Here is a 15838-nt window from a genome sequence, read left to right as displayed (position 1 = left end):
TCTTACATTCCACATAGGATTGGCATGCTTACAGTCTACCTCTACGAATGGCAGATTCGGGGAGGGACAACATTTCTTTAGGAAGATACTTTAAGAAAAGGGACACAAGCAGGAAACCCATCTTCACCCCAGCCACTAATATTAAGGAAGCAGACACTGCTGAGCACTTGATCTGTATTATTTCATTTAATCCTCTCACAGCACCCTTATGAGATAGATTCCAGTATCATCCCAATTTCACAATTGAGGAAATACAGGCTCAGAGAGGTTAAGCAGCTTTCCTGAAGTCTCACAGCTAGTAAATGACAAGACTGAGATACCAACATAAGTCCGGTCTTAATCCAAAGCCCATATTCTTAATCACTCCCATCACAATAACTAGCTATATATGCCTCAGTGCCCACTGTCCCCTCTGCCACTCCCCTTACTGGTGTAAGAAAGAAATACTATGTATCTTTCAAGGAACACTCAAATGCCATCGCTTCTCTCTCTTTTTTTAAAATTTAAATTTTAGCTAACATATAGTGCAATATTGGTTTTGGGAGTAGAATTCAGTGATTACCATCTCTTCTCTTAAGCGTTCCGAGAATCCCTAGAATACGTCTTCCTCTAGGCTTCTACAACCTCGAGTGTAACAAGTATTAGTACAGTATGATGTCTGGGGCCCTTATTAAAATAATAATCTAGAATAAGCTAACATTTCTCAAGCACCCGCACTATGGCAGACCTGCATAAGCCAGCCCATCTCACAGTGGTAGTTCTCACACTAACCCAAGGAGGTCGGCATTAACCCTATTCTCACAGATGAATAAGCAAATATGTTTTTATTTTTTTAAGTTTATTTATTTATTTATTTTGAGAGAGAGAGAGAGAGAGAGAGAGAGAAAGAATGAGAATGGGGGGGGGGTTGCAGAGAGAGAGGGGAAGAGAGGATCCCAAGCAGGCTCCATGCTGTCAACACAGAGTCCAACATGAGGCTCGAACTCATGAACCATGAGATCATGACCTGAGTCAAAATCAAGAGTCATATGCTTAACCTACTGAGACACAAAGGTGCCCTGCAAATATGTTTTAAACACTACTATGGGACAGAGGCTGAGTGGCCTTGGGGGAGAACCATAAATTGGTTAACATGGGAAGAATCCTTTGAGTTCTGCAATGCTCTGAACTATTGGTATATGCCTCAATCCTGTTGACGGCTAATGCTACACCGGTGTTAAATAAATTCATTTATTCATTCAACCAATATATACTAAGCACCTCCCATGAGTGAGCCCCGTGACAGGCACTAAAAATGACTAGACATGATCTCACGGCGTCATTTTGCCATTTGCTCCTAATTGCTTGTACCATTCGAAAGGACAAGTAAGAGTCCCCACCATCACGATGACCTGTCCTGGGGCAAAGCACCAAGATTAGAACCAAGGGCTTCTGATCTAGTTTCCCAGAGAAGAGCAAGCTAGCCTAGATCCAGAAGAGCAAATACCGATGGCATGACTTCGTGAAATGAGTGTGAGATTTGTGATCAGAAGCTGAGGTCTGTCTTAGTTCAGACACTTACCCATTATAAGACTTGAAGTCATGATTTCCTTGAGTCTTACAGTTTCCTCATTTTCAGAATGAGAAATAACACCAACCTTCGTGGGGCAGCTGTTAAGACTCAAACGTGTTCAGATGTGTAGACACTCCTACAGATGCTGGATACAGGTAATAATAAACTGGGAGGCTGAAATCCCAGTGCCTCTGTTTTAGACTATGCCCTCATCTCCCTTCCACCAGAAGTGCCTTCCTCGCTAAGCATTCCTGTTCTCCTGTTCCCTTTAATAATGAAGTAATTCTTGTTTGGTATGTTTTTGTACTTGCGGAGATGATTTTTTGGTAAATACATGTGCAATTGCTTTGCTCCCCAGGATTATTGCCCCCTTCTGTAAACTGTAAATTTACAGTTGAGGACTGAGGGTGTCTTTCTCACTTGGGTGGTGGCACGCAAGATAGACTTTGAGAGGACAGGAGGGCTGAAAGTCTAAGGCAGAGAGACTTATTGAGGCTGCAGTGATAGCCAGCAGAGGTGATGAGGGCAGAATCAGCGGCACTAGAACTGAATAAGGCAGAGTTTATAGGACTTATGATCAATTACATGTGGGGACTATGAGAGTTAAGTATGGCGCATGGATCTCTGCCTTGGGTGGCAGGGTGGAAGGTGGTGCCGTGACCATTACTGGGACAAGAAAAGGAGAAGAGCCTTGGGCAACGGAAGGACTGAGTATGGGTTTGAATGAGCTGAGATGGCCTGTCTGATGGAGTTGTCTGCTGGTTAATTAGCTGGGCTGACTAGAGCTTGGGAGAGACGTTGAAGATTTGGGGATCAACGGCAAAAAAGATGTAGGTTAAAGCCGTAGAAAGTAGTTGAAATCAAGGGGAGTATGTACAGCAAAACACAGACACACACACAGACACACACACAGACACACACACACACACACTGGGGGAAGACACCACCGATCCACGCAAAAATGAACACCTGAGGGACAGGGACAAGCCACGGAAAAGGATGAGATGAACACCAGGGAAGAGCAGCCTCCCTCAGGATTCTGCTCCTGTCTTTGCTAAATTTTGAACACAGCAGGAGCCCCGATACAAAGCGGCCTCGGACGATGCCATGTCATTGCCATGGCCTACCATGGAGGCATTAAAAATGTGTCTTTTTCACTGACGCTGGCCAAACTCCATTCTCCTCTGACCAGAGGAAAAGTTTCACCATTCCCCTCTTCCAGCGCCGGCAGGCGGCAGGAGCCCTGGTCTGCCTTTCCTCGCTAGTTGGGAGTCCAAGAAGCACCAGGCCACCCACGCTTCCTGATGTGTGGGGTCCACCAGCGTCACTTACAATTCTTTGCCGATGACAGAAAAGTATTCTTTAAAGCACTGACCTGTTAGCAAGCGCTGTCACTTTTGACGAGGTAGAACGTGTGCCTCTGCCCAGCACGCACACCACACACCTACACACTGCTTCGCGGCTCACCCCCTTAGAGCTCCTAACAGCCTCCAGGGGAAGCATGTTAAAACAGCGCAATTAACTAGAACTGCTACAAACTCAATAGCTCACCTACCTAATGAAGCAATACAAGGGAAATTGGACCTATTTTAATAAGAATTTTAAAAGAGACAAGAAGTAAAGGTCAAATGCCATTTCTGGATCCCAGCTCTTTTCTTCTTCCCTCCCACTCTGAAGCAGTTAATATCAAGGAGACTACGCATGCCGTACTAATCCTTATAAAACCAAGGGGGCAGCCAATCATGCTATTATACCCAAGGGCAAATTTTTTCTTTCCAACCCAACCCCCCCAAGCTAAGTGCCTCCCCTGATCTATTTCTGAAGGTTTTATTATGCAAACCTGAAAGGATTTCAATTACAATAATTCTTGTCCTTCTCCAGCCCAACTCACAGAAGCGGAACTAAATTACCAGCAATTCTAGGGCTTAAGGGTGGTTTTGCTTCTTACCTCCTCTCTAGAGTCACCTTAATCTAGAGATTCTCCTCTCTCAGCCCCTTCCGTCGGCTTGGGGAACACAGCCGGTTTTATGCCACCCACTATGGAGCACATCCTGACGCCGGACAGGCTCATCACGAGTCCCCTTGCCCAGTAAAATCCACACCTCCTCACTCTCCGTACCTGCCCCAGCCAGGTGTCAGCAGCCTGGCTTCCCACTGACCTCTTAGGAGGATGGGTGCGTGGACCAAGGCAGAACCGGAGACAGGTTTGGTAGAGGTGAGAACTTAAACTTCTTAATAACAAGCCCACGCTATCCTGGGGTCTACGCTAAGTCTATGTGTGTCACCTCACCTGACCCTCACAACCACCCCATGTGGTAGGTCTAGTATTTCACAGACGGGGCAACGAAGGCTCAGAGAGTTTAGGAAGGTCACGTGGGGGATAGGCAGTGGCTCCATCTGTACCACGCCAGGCTCTGCTGCTGCCCTAAGAGTCTGGGGAGGTGCTGAGAGGTGCCGAGGGAGGAGACTGGACCAGGATGAGTTACAGCAGTTAACGCTCGCTCATACGTGACAAGTCCCTGGGGTTTGACCATAAAGGGAAGAGTGCAGGGCAGCCCTCCAGCGGATTCCCAGCCTGTAGTGCTTAGTTAGAGGAGTTGCCGGATTACCAAAAGAAGCTTGTCATAGGGTGGCCTCACTTATATAAGGACGTTCTATCCATAACACGTGTTAATGTTAAAAATAAAACTGTCAGTTATTTTACCAGAAAAAAATGGGTTTACCCGGGAATAGAGAATTGCAATTCAAGTCATTCAAGCTACGGCAAAACTATAGGCGAGTCCAGAGAACAAAGGAGAGGAACGCTCTTTTATGGGGGTAGAGGGGGTTCTGAGGGGCTGTTACAAACCAAAAGTCCACCAGAATAAAACGGGACTTTGAAGTGTAGTGGCTTTGCATTGACTGGGCTGTTGCTGGGCAAGGAGAAAATCTTTCTTCCTCCCGCTGGGGTAGTAACAACGTACAGGCTTCTTCCTGTGCGAAGTGCAAGATAGGTCTCTTCCTGTTGGGGTCTCAGCTGAGGAGGACTGATGGGGGTGTGAGGGCTCCCCCTTCTGGCCTCCTCACTCCATTTTAAAGGAGGTTTCCTTTATTTGACTTCAGACGTGGCTCTTAAGGGCATGCATGTCTCTAAAGGGGGGCTTCTGCCATAATTTCAAAACCAATGAAACAAAGCAAAACTGTGGCTAGCAACCCGTTTGTTTTTACTTCCAAACAAGGTGGGTGAAAGACCACTCACCAGGTGTATGACTGACCATCAACCTGCTGAAGTTAACTGTGCTGACTTCCACCTTGCCGGGCTCTAAGCAGAGCCCCAAACTCCATGTTTGTTCTTAGGGATCAATCCTTTAGACAAGTGGTTGTTCATTCATGCGGGCAGTAAACATCTACTGTGCATCCACCACACGCTGAGCACCGGGCTGAGCCCTGGCACCCAGAGCTGACAAGGCCAATGGTTCCATAATCTTAGGGCTATGAAGGCAAAGTCCTAGGACCAAGACTCCATGCAGTAGGAGGCTCGGTTCCAGTCTCGGGGCTCATCAAATGCTTCTCCGAGAAAAGGTGACATCAAAACTAAGGACCTGAAGGGTGACTAAAAGGTACCCAGGCAGGCAGGCCAGAGAAAACAGTTGCGGAGGGAAGAGGACAGTAGAAGCCTGGGGGCAAGAATGAGCTGGGCCTGTCGCAAATACTCCTGGCGGTCTGAGGCTGCTGTGCTCTAGCTGACCACACAGACCCGGTCCACTTGCATCAGGAGGGCCGGCACAGGGACAACAGCCCAGAGGACAGGACAGGACAAAGAAACCTTGCACGATGTGCCCCTGTCCTGCTCCGCCTCCGTTCTCACACTCTCATCAAGGCTCGAGGGCCAGTGTGCCAAGCGCAGCGGCAGCTGGCAGGGGCGGGAGGGGGCGGGAGGGGGCCCAGGCCTGCATTTTCTCCCCGGGACTCACTTCTTCCCTCTGGGTGCTGGTGTATTCAGAAAGCAGAGTTCATCCTCACCAGCCATTACAGTCCAAACATGCCTTCCAGGGGCTGTCTTACCAAGCCATTGCCCTCGCTAATATAATGTTATCAAATTTCTGATGCGGGTACTCTAAAGCAAATGTACTGTCACCGGCACGCCACTGGGCACATTTTTCCGAAGGAAAACAGCTGCTCACTGAATCTGTCGCTTTTCCTCTCCTCGGTACCATGCACGCAGAGCAAGAGCCTGCTAAGGGCTCTTCTCCCACCCCTTCTTCACGCGTGCTCAAGATGCAGCATGCAGCATCAGGTGTCTCCACAGAAGCCAGCAGGTCAGCCGCAGCACAGTTCCCGAGGAGCTTCCTGGGTCACAGGACAAAGCCCTGACAACTAGAGCCTGTGCCTCAGAATCTTACGCCACAGACAGAAGAGCTTCCGGCTCACTAGTCTGCTTTCCTCATTTTATAGACCAGAAGGGAAAATGCAGTCCAGAGAAGTTAAGTAAAAGGTCTGAAGTCACACAGCCAGTGAGCTGTAGAAGCACGGGCCGGTTCCTGTCTAAAAAACCAGATCTACTACGCGGGTTGTGAGGCCTAAACAAGAGAGCCCTCACACAGCAGTGCCAGAAACGTGGGAGGTGTTCAACGAACGGTGACTGACTGCAAAACTCTGTCTCTTAGGTCTCCGGAACAACCCACTCCCCCTCTCCCGGGGCCTCATTCTGCCGACTTCCCATGGAGGAAAGAAAACAGACTGGCAGCGGGGTTAACGTGTTCACAGGTGGTGTTTGGCCAACAACTGACAGGAGGTGAGCCAAACTCCCTCCTGGTTCTCAGATCTCTAGTCCCGTTCCCTGCCCTGCCAGATCCACTCCCGCCAGACTTTCTGTTGTCTCTGGAGAGCTGATGTGATCAGAGACGACACCGCTGTGGCTGGAAGTGACCACTGAAGGGACTCGTGTCACCTTCCCTTTAGCCACTCCGAGTTGGAAGGGACTGCGCAAAGTCCATTTGAGAAGGGACAGACAGGGACTCGCAAGCTTTCTAGCCGGGAGGGTGAGGAGTACAAAAGATCCCGTAGACAGTCACCACAAATCTACCAATCGCTGACAAAAAAATCCCCCAGACCACAGGACAAGTGTTAACTTCCGACAAGACGACTAAATTGGCCAATCAGCTCCGGTTTTGCTCCCCTCTCACCCACACCAGCTCCTCTGCCCCCTCCCGGCCCCCTCCCCACACTTTAAAACAACCATCCAACCATGTAAATTCCCCAGTGTAAGTGTCTGTTAGTCTCCAGCAGAACTGTCAATGCTCATAAATTCCTGGCCTTCCAGATTGCACTGCGGCTATTTACTGGGGGGAGGGATGCAGCAGCCACTAGACAATAGCAGGAAGAGATTGGCCGAGCAGTAACTACTCTGGTTACAGCATCGCAATTCATGGCAGCATTTTGCTGGGAGTGTGCATCATCAGGGAGGAGAAACATAAAAAGGGGAACCTGGGCTGTAAATAGTTTATTTCGGCAATTCCTGATGTTGGCTGAATCATACTTTAATACAGAAATACATGAAAGCACCACTCTGGCGGTGACACGTGTTGCCACCTCATTACTCTTTTCAAAAGGGTCTTCCATCAGAGAGACACCTCGCTACAAATTATAGTGAAGAAAACAAAACCCTCACGCCCAGACTTATTAATAGGCCAGAAGGAAATGGAACCACGAGGATTTAAGGAAGCAGAGAACCCATGCAACAGAGGCCATGGGTGATCTGGGGTCCCTGGGTTGTGTTTCCATGCAGAGAAAACAGGACGAAAAGAAAAAGCTAGCGCTCTTCTGCCTAAGAGTCCGCTCCTCAACTGCACGTCTCAGTGTTTCACAGTAGCTCTCATTTCCCCCATTCCTTAGGTGCATCCTAACGCACCTGAAGTAGGCTGACTTCTCCAGGGCACCCTACCTTCGTGCTCCTTCTCGGTGGTTCCCACTTTCTTGATCTTCCTGGGAGATTTCATAAAGAGGGGAAAGATGGTCCGTAAGCCAAGAATATCAACAAACTTATGACAATTGTCTGTACCCTCGGGTCCGATCATGGCATGGTCCAGCACCTTCAGGGCACTGCTCCGGGAGATCTTCTTTTCTCTGGGAACAAAAGAGGTTTCACATAAGGCATGGGGATGTTCTAGTCTCAGATAAAAAGGGGGTGGGGGGAGGATATACCGCAGTACCCATTATAAAGGGGGAAAAAAAGAAAGAAAGAAAAAAACAAAACAACTTGAATGTCCACCAATGAGAAAATTATTGCATAATGGTAGATCTACACAGAATATTACACACTTGTTAATAATTAGGAAAGTCTATAATAGAGTGAACGAGTTCTTATGGTCAGAATGATAAGCACAAAAGGTAATATTCAAAATTCTGTATGAGGCATTACCTCAATTATGTGAGAAATACGCATTAAAAAAGACTAGAAAGACGTAGATCAAAATGCTAACAGAGGTTATTTCAGGGTGGTGGGATTACGAATCACATTATTCCTTCTTCTTTCTTTTTTAAAAAATTTTTTTTCAACGTTTTTTTATTTATTTTTGGGACAGAGAGAGACAGAGCATGAATGGGGGAGGGGCAGAGAGAGAGGGAGACGCAGAATCGGAAACAGGCTCCAGGCTCCGAGCCATCGGCCCAGAGCCCGACGCGGGGCTCGAACTCACGGACCGCGAGATGGTGACCTGGCTGAAGTCGGACGCTTAACCGACTGCGCCACCCAGGCGCCCCACCTTTTTCTTTCTTTTTAACAGCTTTATCAAAATGTACTTCACACACCATACAATTCACCTATTTAAAATGCACAATTCAGGGGCGCCTGGGTGGCGCAGTCGGTTAAGCGTCCGACTTCAGCCAGGTCACGATCTCGCGGTCCGTGAGTTCGAGCCCCGCGTCAGGCTCTGGGCTGATGGCTCGGAGCCTGGAGCCTGTTTCCGATTCTGTGTCTCCCTCTCTCTCTGCCCCTCCCCCGTTCATGCTCTGTCTCTCTCTGTCCCAAAAATAAATAAAAAAAAAAACGTTGAAAAAAAAAAATTAAAAAAAAAAAAAAAATAAAATAAAATGCACAATTCATTGAATTTTAGTATATTCACAGATACGTGCAACTATGGCTACAGTCAATTAAAGAACATTTTTATTATCCCGACAAGAAATCCCCTACTCTTTAGCTGTCACCCCCCTACTCTCCCCATCCCACCCTAGCAACCACTGACCTACATTCTGTCTCTATGGTTTTGCCTATTCTGGACATTTCAAGTAAATGGTATCGTACAATAGGTGGCCTTTTGTAACTGGCTTCTTTCCCTCAGCACAATGTTTTCAAGATTCATCCGTGTTCTAGCATGTGTCAGTATTTCATTCTTTTCTGTAGCTGAATAGTCCATTGTATGGATATGCCACAATTTGTCTATCTGTTCATCCACTGATGAACATTCGATGTGTTTATACCTTTTGGCTATTATGAATAGCGCTGCTAAAATAGTCATGTACAAGTTTTTGAGTGGACATATGTTTCATTACACTTGAGTGCATGTAAACCAAGCAGCAGAGTTGCTGGGGCATATGGTTAACTCTACGTTTAACCTTCTGAGGAACCATCAGCCTTATTTCCACACTGGCTACCCCATTTGACATTCCCACCAGCAGTGTGTAAATGTTCTGACTTCTCCACACCCTCACCAACACTTGTCAGCTGACTTCTTGGTGCCAGCCATCCTCATTGGGTGAGAGATGGTACCTCATTGTGGTTTTAATTTGCGTTTCCCTGATAACTAATGCTGTCAGCATCTTTTCATGTGCTTACTCGGAATTTGTGTACCTTCTTCAGAGAAATGTGTATTCAGATCCTTTGGCCATTTTAAAATTAGCTTAATTATCTTTATTATTTAGTTGCAAGAGCTCTTTGTTCTGGAGATACAAGTCCCTTAACAGATATATGATTTGTAAATATTTTCTCCTATTCTAGGGGCTGCCTTTTCAACTTTCTTGATGGTATCCTCCGAAGGACACAGGTTTTCAATTTTGAGGATGTCCAACTTACCTGTTTTGTTGTTGTTGCCTGCACTTTTGGTGTCAGAGCTAATTCGATAGCATGAGGATTTATACCTATGTTTGCTTTTAAGGGTTTAATAGTTTAAGTTCTGATATTTAGTTCTTTGACTCGTTTTCTGTTAATTTTCGGATGGAGTGTGAAGTAATGACACAACTTCATTTGCATGTGGACATCCAATGGTGCCAGCACCATTTGTTGAAGACTATTCTTTCCCCGTTCCAGGTTTTTGGCATTCTTATTGCAAATCAGCTGACCCCAGACACAGTTTTATTTTTGGATTCCGAATTATATTCTGTTAATTTACGTCAGTAACACACTGTCTTGATTACCACTGCTTTGTAGTGAGTTTTAAAATTGGGAATCCTACATTGTTCTTGTCTCAAGACTGTTTGGCTATTCTCGGTCCCTTGCAATCAACTCCATATGAATTTAAGGATCAGCTTATCAATTTCTACAATGATATCAGCTGGCATTTTGATAGGGATTGTGCTGAATCCATATAACTTTTGGGGGAGTACTGCAATCTTTCATTTCTTAGCTCTTCCTTAATTCCTTTCAACAATGTTTTGTGGTTTTCAGGGTATAAATTTTGCACGCACTTCTCTTGTTAAATTTATTCCTAGGTATCATACTCTTGATGCTATTGTAAATGGAAGTATCTTCACAGTTTCACTTTCGGATTGTTCATTGCGAGCGTACAACTGATTTTTGTAAATTAATCTTTATATCATCCTGCAACCTTGCTGAACTCACTTATTAGTCCTGATAATTTTTTGGTGGATTCTTTAGGATTGTCTACAGACAAGAGAACATCCTTTGTAAACAGAGAGAGTTTTACTTCCTCCTTTCCAATCTGGATGCCTTTTATTTCATTTCCTTGCCTAATTGCCCTGGCTAGAACCTCCAGTACAATGTTGAATGTAAATGGTGAAGTGGTGTCTTGTTGCTGATCTTAGGGGGAAAGCAGCCAGTCTTTTAGCATTCACTGTGATGTTAGCTGCGGATTTTTTGTAGCTGCTCTATATCAAAGGTTGGAGAAATTCCCTTCTATTCCTAGTTTAGGTATTTTTATCATGAAAGATGTTGGGTTTTGTCAAATGCTCTTTGCATCTTATTATTCCCTTTCCTGTTTTTCGTGTTTCTTTAATTTAAAAAAAAAAAAAAGTATTTTTTTTAACGTTTATTCATTTTTGAGAGACAGAGCATGAGCAGGGAAGGGGCAGAGAGAGAGGGAAACACAGCATCCTAAGCAGGCTCCAGGCTCTGAGCTGTCAGAACAGAGCCTGGTGTGGGGCTAGAACTCACGGACCACGAGATCACGACCTGAGCCGAAGTCGGACGCTCAACTGACTGAGCCCCATGTTTTTCGTGTTTCTTAATTAACATGCATTACTTTGAGAATTACAAAAGTTAAATTATTTTCAAGAAAAAAATACAAGTGATTTTCCCCCTCAAGTCCAAAGGTCATAAAATAATTATGCCACTGTCTACTGCTCTTGCAAACAGTTCTCTAAGGAGTATAATTTTCTATAACCTTCCAGTGTTTTCTTTAACACTTTATGAGATAGAGAGGAACAAGTCAGTCATTTCGTATCTTGGTAATCAACCAAGTAAATCAACCAACCAATCCAATATTCAATATTTACTGAGCACTTACTCAGTACTGTGGAAGACACAAGAGAAAAACAAAAATTAAGACATGGCTTCTGCTTTCAAAAACATGTAAATCTATTTAGGGAGACTAAATTAATGTGAAATAATCAGGCAAAAGTATAAGTTGGCAAATAACTTTTTCCCCATTCGATCTACAAACATTCATTGGATACCTCTCATGTGACTAGGATAGACCAAGTCTCAGTCCTCATGGAGCTTACACTCTTCCTGCAGGAGACATACGGAAAATCGAGGCACTTGATAGTGTTAGGTGTGATGGAAATAATGCAATGTAGAAGAATGAATGAATGGAGAGGATATTTTGAGTTAGGTTACTGCAGAAAGCCTCTTTAGGGGTAACATTTATATTGAGATCTGAGCGTTGACATGAATTGGTCTGGAACATTTTAGGGGCAAAATATTAAAGGCAGAAGGAACAACAGGTGCAAAATCCCTAAGGTGGAAATGGGCCGGCATGGTCAGAGAACAGACAGAAGACTGGCATTTTTGAAGCATAAAGCTTAGATCTGAGGGGAAAACATGGGCCATATCAAAGGCCATGCCACCTTGTCTTGTATGGCACAATAAGGCCTCCAAGTAAAGAACTGGTTCTAGGAGTGAAGCAGATCAAATTCAATCATGTTTGTTCTGAGACTGTTATGTGTTAGTTACTTTAGAGGGAAAGAGAGATTAGGTACATGTGGGGGAGTATAGGAAAAAACAGATATATATGTAAATATTTGAAAGCAGGTGAAAAAGTAAGATGGGTGACTGTGGGTTACTCCTAGTAAAGCCTGGAGAAGAAAGTCCATCAGCTTGAGGAGAAAACAAGGGTAAAAATTTTTCAAAATTATATTTTGAAGAATATAGACAATTCAGTCATATTTTTAGGGTGTCAAGAAGCCAATGGTGATGAGGATACTAAAGATATAAAAGGGGAGAATGGACAGATGGAGCAAGGTCACGGTCAGGCAAGAGGAGGCAAGGCCTGACCAAAAAGGGCCCAAAGCCCTTCACCCAGTTTCTCACCTGAAAGCCAAAGAAAAGGAATTGGAAATAACCTCCCTTAAAGGAATCGGAAATAACTTCTCGTTGATAGTCTTTTGCAGAGGAAACACTATTAAGACATCGCATTATTGGGGCGCCTGGGTGGCGCAGTCGGTTAAGCGTCCGACTTCAGCCAGGTCACGATCTCACGGTCCGTGAGTTCGAGCCCCGCGTCAGGCTCTGGGCTGATGGCTCGGAGCCTGGAGCCTGCTTCCGATTCTGTGTCTCCCTCTCTCTCTGCCCCTCCCCCGTTCATGCTCTGTCTCTCTCTGTCCCAAAAATAAATAAAAAACGTTGAAAAAAAAAAAAATTAAAAAAAAAAAAAAAAAAAGACATCGCATTATTTAAGTGCTAAAGATGACGAGGCACGCTTATCCTAGGTCAGACTAGCCAGCCCAAATTGGGTCCTGATGAGTTAAGAAAAGGAGAGGAGGTAAAAAGCTTGTTGACAGAGCCCCTTGGTGCTGGCCCATCCTGGCTTACCTGAGGCTGTTCCATTTCTAGCATTGAATGTACCACAGCCTGGGAAACCTCTCAGTCCCAGGCAAACCAAGACAGCTGGACATCTTACTTGGTGCCTACCTCAAAAGACCAAGGATGTACTGTGAATATTCCTACCTTTATTCCCCTGGCCACAGAATTAATCAAAACAACGCACAGATACTCACAAGTGACATTCAACACAACTACTGAGTTTAAAAGAAAAAAAATGGCTACTACTGAGCACGTGCCTTCACGCAGCAGGCACGACACTAGCTGCCAGGAATTATACACTCCTTGCCTTTAAGCAATGTAAGGACAGTTACACAAAAGTAATTTCAAAAGCCCAAAGCAATAGAAACTAAGTCCAAGGAGGTGAGAGGTGGAGATAATTAACTTTATCTGGGAGAAGTCAGTGAAGGTGTCAAATGGACAGTAACATCTGAACGGAGTCTGAAGAACGAGCATTTGCCAGGCAGAGAAGGGCGTGCAGCGCCACCGGGGGCAGTGTGCGTAAAGAGCATGCGCGAAGGTACGATAGGCAGTAAGAGCGCGCCACATAGGGGACCAGAGGTAGCTGTGAATGACCTGGGTTGGAAGAGGACGAAGGGGAGGCAGGCAGAGGTCGTGACAGGCCCTAGATGTGCTGCCGGGCCCCCGGGCTCCATGCCATAGATGTTGAGAAGCCATGAGATGTCAAAAACGAGGAGGACACTGGATGGATACACTCTAGCAAGCTTACTCTGGCAGCAGTGTGATGAAGGGACTGGAGCGACAGAGCTTGGAGGCAGGGAGGTCAGTCAGGAGCCCACGACAAGCTAAGTGAAAAATGACAAAGAGCTCTGAGTACCATAAAAAAGGCACGTTTGTGAGACATGAAATCTTAAGTATCAGGAGCAGAGTAAGCAAGGTTCCAAATTCAGCAGAAAAGGGTTTTCTGCGTCAAGCTAAGTCTATCAGGAAACTAGACAAATAATATATTTGTTTTCACTGTAGCTGGACTTAAGCACCCTACTTTACAAACTGAATCTGCAAAGGTCATGACTAGGGCAGATAATGATGTGAGCAGAAATTAGGAAACTGAGATATAACATCCTCATTGTTCAGTCACTCAGGAAAAGGCCTCTTGAAATGAATGATGGTCATGTTCCAGGGTACCTTCAGTTACCACGCAGCATACATTTAAACCATTTCACAAATAACACAGAATTGGTGGAAATACTAAAGGTAAAAAACTCTGATGCAGCCAAGCCTCGCTCTTTTTTCCTGCCTAAGCAAATTCAACAAACAAAAGATTTAAAAAGTAAAAGCCTTCTTCACATAGGCAGTGTGAGACACGTTTAAAGGGGGCAGTAATTGCATATTGATCACCATTTAGGCAAGCTGCATGGAGGTGAACTTTGGAATATTCATTGGGCTTAAGTTCAGGCTTTTAGCAATCAATAGCTGTTTGGCCTGACTTTCTTGGGTTGACTTTATTTGAAATATTTATTCTACTGGAGGACAAGTAGTTTATCTTAGTCTTGTCTGGGTTCATCAGGTTGTCGATCACGCCAGGACCAAAGTGAAGGTTAGCCTCTATAAAAGTGGGTGGTTGTGGGAAATGACAGAGTCATCTACGCTCCTCATTCTGCCAAAGTGAAGCTTCTGATGAGGAGGAAGGGATGGGGAGAGGGAAGTTTCCACTGTTGTTTTAATTAGCTTGTTCTTCTTCATTATACAAGAACGCTTTTGCAATGAACATTCATTCTGAGTATACTTTTTTCTGTTCATTTATTCTTTCATCAGATATTTCTGGGGTGCCTAACAGGCGCCAGATAGAAGTTGAGGACACAGAGGCAGGCCCAGCTCATGTTTGTGAGGCGCTCAGTTCACAGGTGACACAGACAGGCAGACAACGGGTATACTGAGAAAAGCCAAGCACCACAGTGGAGGTTTTATTCTACAAAATAGAACACGAATGCGGGAAGGAGGGCTGACTGTGTCTGAGTGGGGGAGGCCTCACAAAGGAGATGATGCCTGAACCGAGCTTCACTGGACGTCCTTCCCAGACACGCAAAAAGGGAGAAGGGATTTCAAGCAGCAGGAAACAACAGCACGCGCAAAGACACGAGTAAGCATGGACCATCCGGAGAAGTGGGGCATGATGTGGCTGCAATACAAACAGCAAGAGGGGCGGCAGCAAAATGTGTATTAGATTACACTTGCCACACTGGATCGGGAGGGATTCGGTGTGGTATTCGGTGTGGCGGGGCGGGCGCAGAAGAAAGGGGGGAAACACACCAGAGGCAGAGATGGGTAAAAAGGGCAAAGTACTAACAGACTAGGAGGGAAAAGGACTGAATTCGGATTGAACCTGAGGTACCCGTGAAACATGGCAGTGATGTCCAGCTCAAACTTACAGGTCTGAAGTCCAGGAATGCTATTAAAAATAGGGGGGAATGTGGAAGAATTATTAAATCTATGGGCAGCGTCTAAAGCCATGGCATGAATAAGACCAGCTGGAAAGGGTGCAGATAAAAGGGATGCAACCTTGGAGGAAAGTTACTTGCAGGACAAGTAAAAGAGTTGTGAACTCCACTCCCTCCCTAACCAAGAGACTGATGAATGGGGGGGCGGGGGGGGGGGGGAAGAGAGGTGACAGGCAGTCTTTAAAAGATACTGTGAACCACAAACTAATCCCGCAAGAAACTTGGATAATGCCATATGAAATCACTATTATTCGCTTCACAATACACATGCTAAAGTTCACTTCCTTTTAGCTCCCAAAATAGAAGATCGCTTTCCAGGATCCAGGATTTCTATGAATTAGACCGTGAGATCAAGGCAACTAAATTCATAGTTGCTCTCAAACTATAGTGCCAAAGAACACTGGTGCTCTGGGAGATGCTGAGATATTCTACCACTAAAATAGAATAAGGGTGGTCTTCTATGTTCTGGACACAGTTTTTACAATTTTCCATTTCAGTTCCCATCCATTTTTCATAAACTGCTGGTACCAGCCACTGCTTGACTGCCTGTGCCAGAAAACAAAACAAATATGT

At 45.3% G+C, this 15838-nt stretch overlaps 1 protein-coding gene across 2 annotated transcripts in view; it reads right to left on the bottom strand.

Annotated features, from left to right (window-relative positions):
- Window positions 1-15838, bottom strand: part of CTNNBL1 (catenin beta like 1) — a 162090-nt gene that overhangs the window by 54769 nt on the left and 91483 nt on the right. The window contains exon 11 of one of the 2 annotated variants that reach the window (XM_058685552.1): window positions 7476-7657. In XM_058685552.1, the coding sequence (XP_058541535.1) occupies window positions 7476-7657 (182 nt within the window). The remainder of the gene's footprint in view (window positions 1-7475; window positions 7658-15838) is intronic. The other variant, XM_058685553.1, reaches the window with a different exon arrangement.

Source organism: Neofelis nebulosa, chromosome 9 (genome assembly GCF_028018385.1).
Source record: "Neofelis nebulosa isolate mNeoNeb1 chromosome 9, mNeoNeb1.pri, whole genome shotgun sequence".
NCBI classification, from domain to species: Eukaryota; Metazoa; Chordata; class Mammalia; order Carnivora; family Felidae; genus Neofelis; species Neofelis nebulosa.
This window is presented reverse-complemented; position numbering and strand designations above follow the sequence as displayed.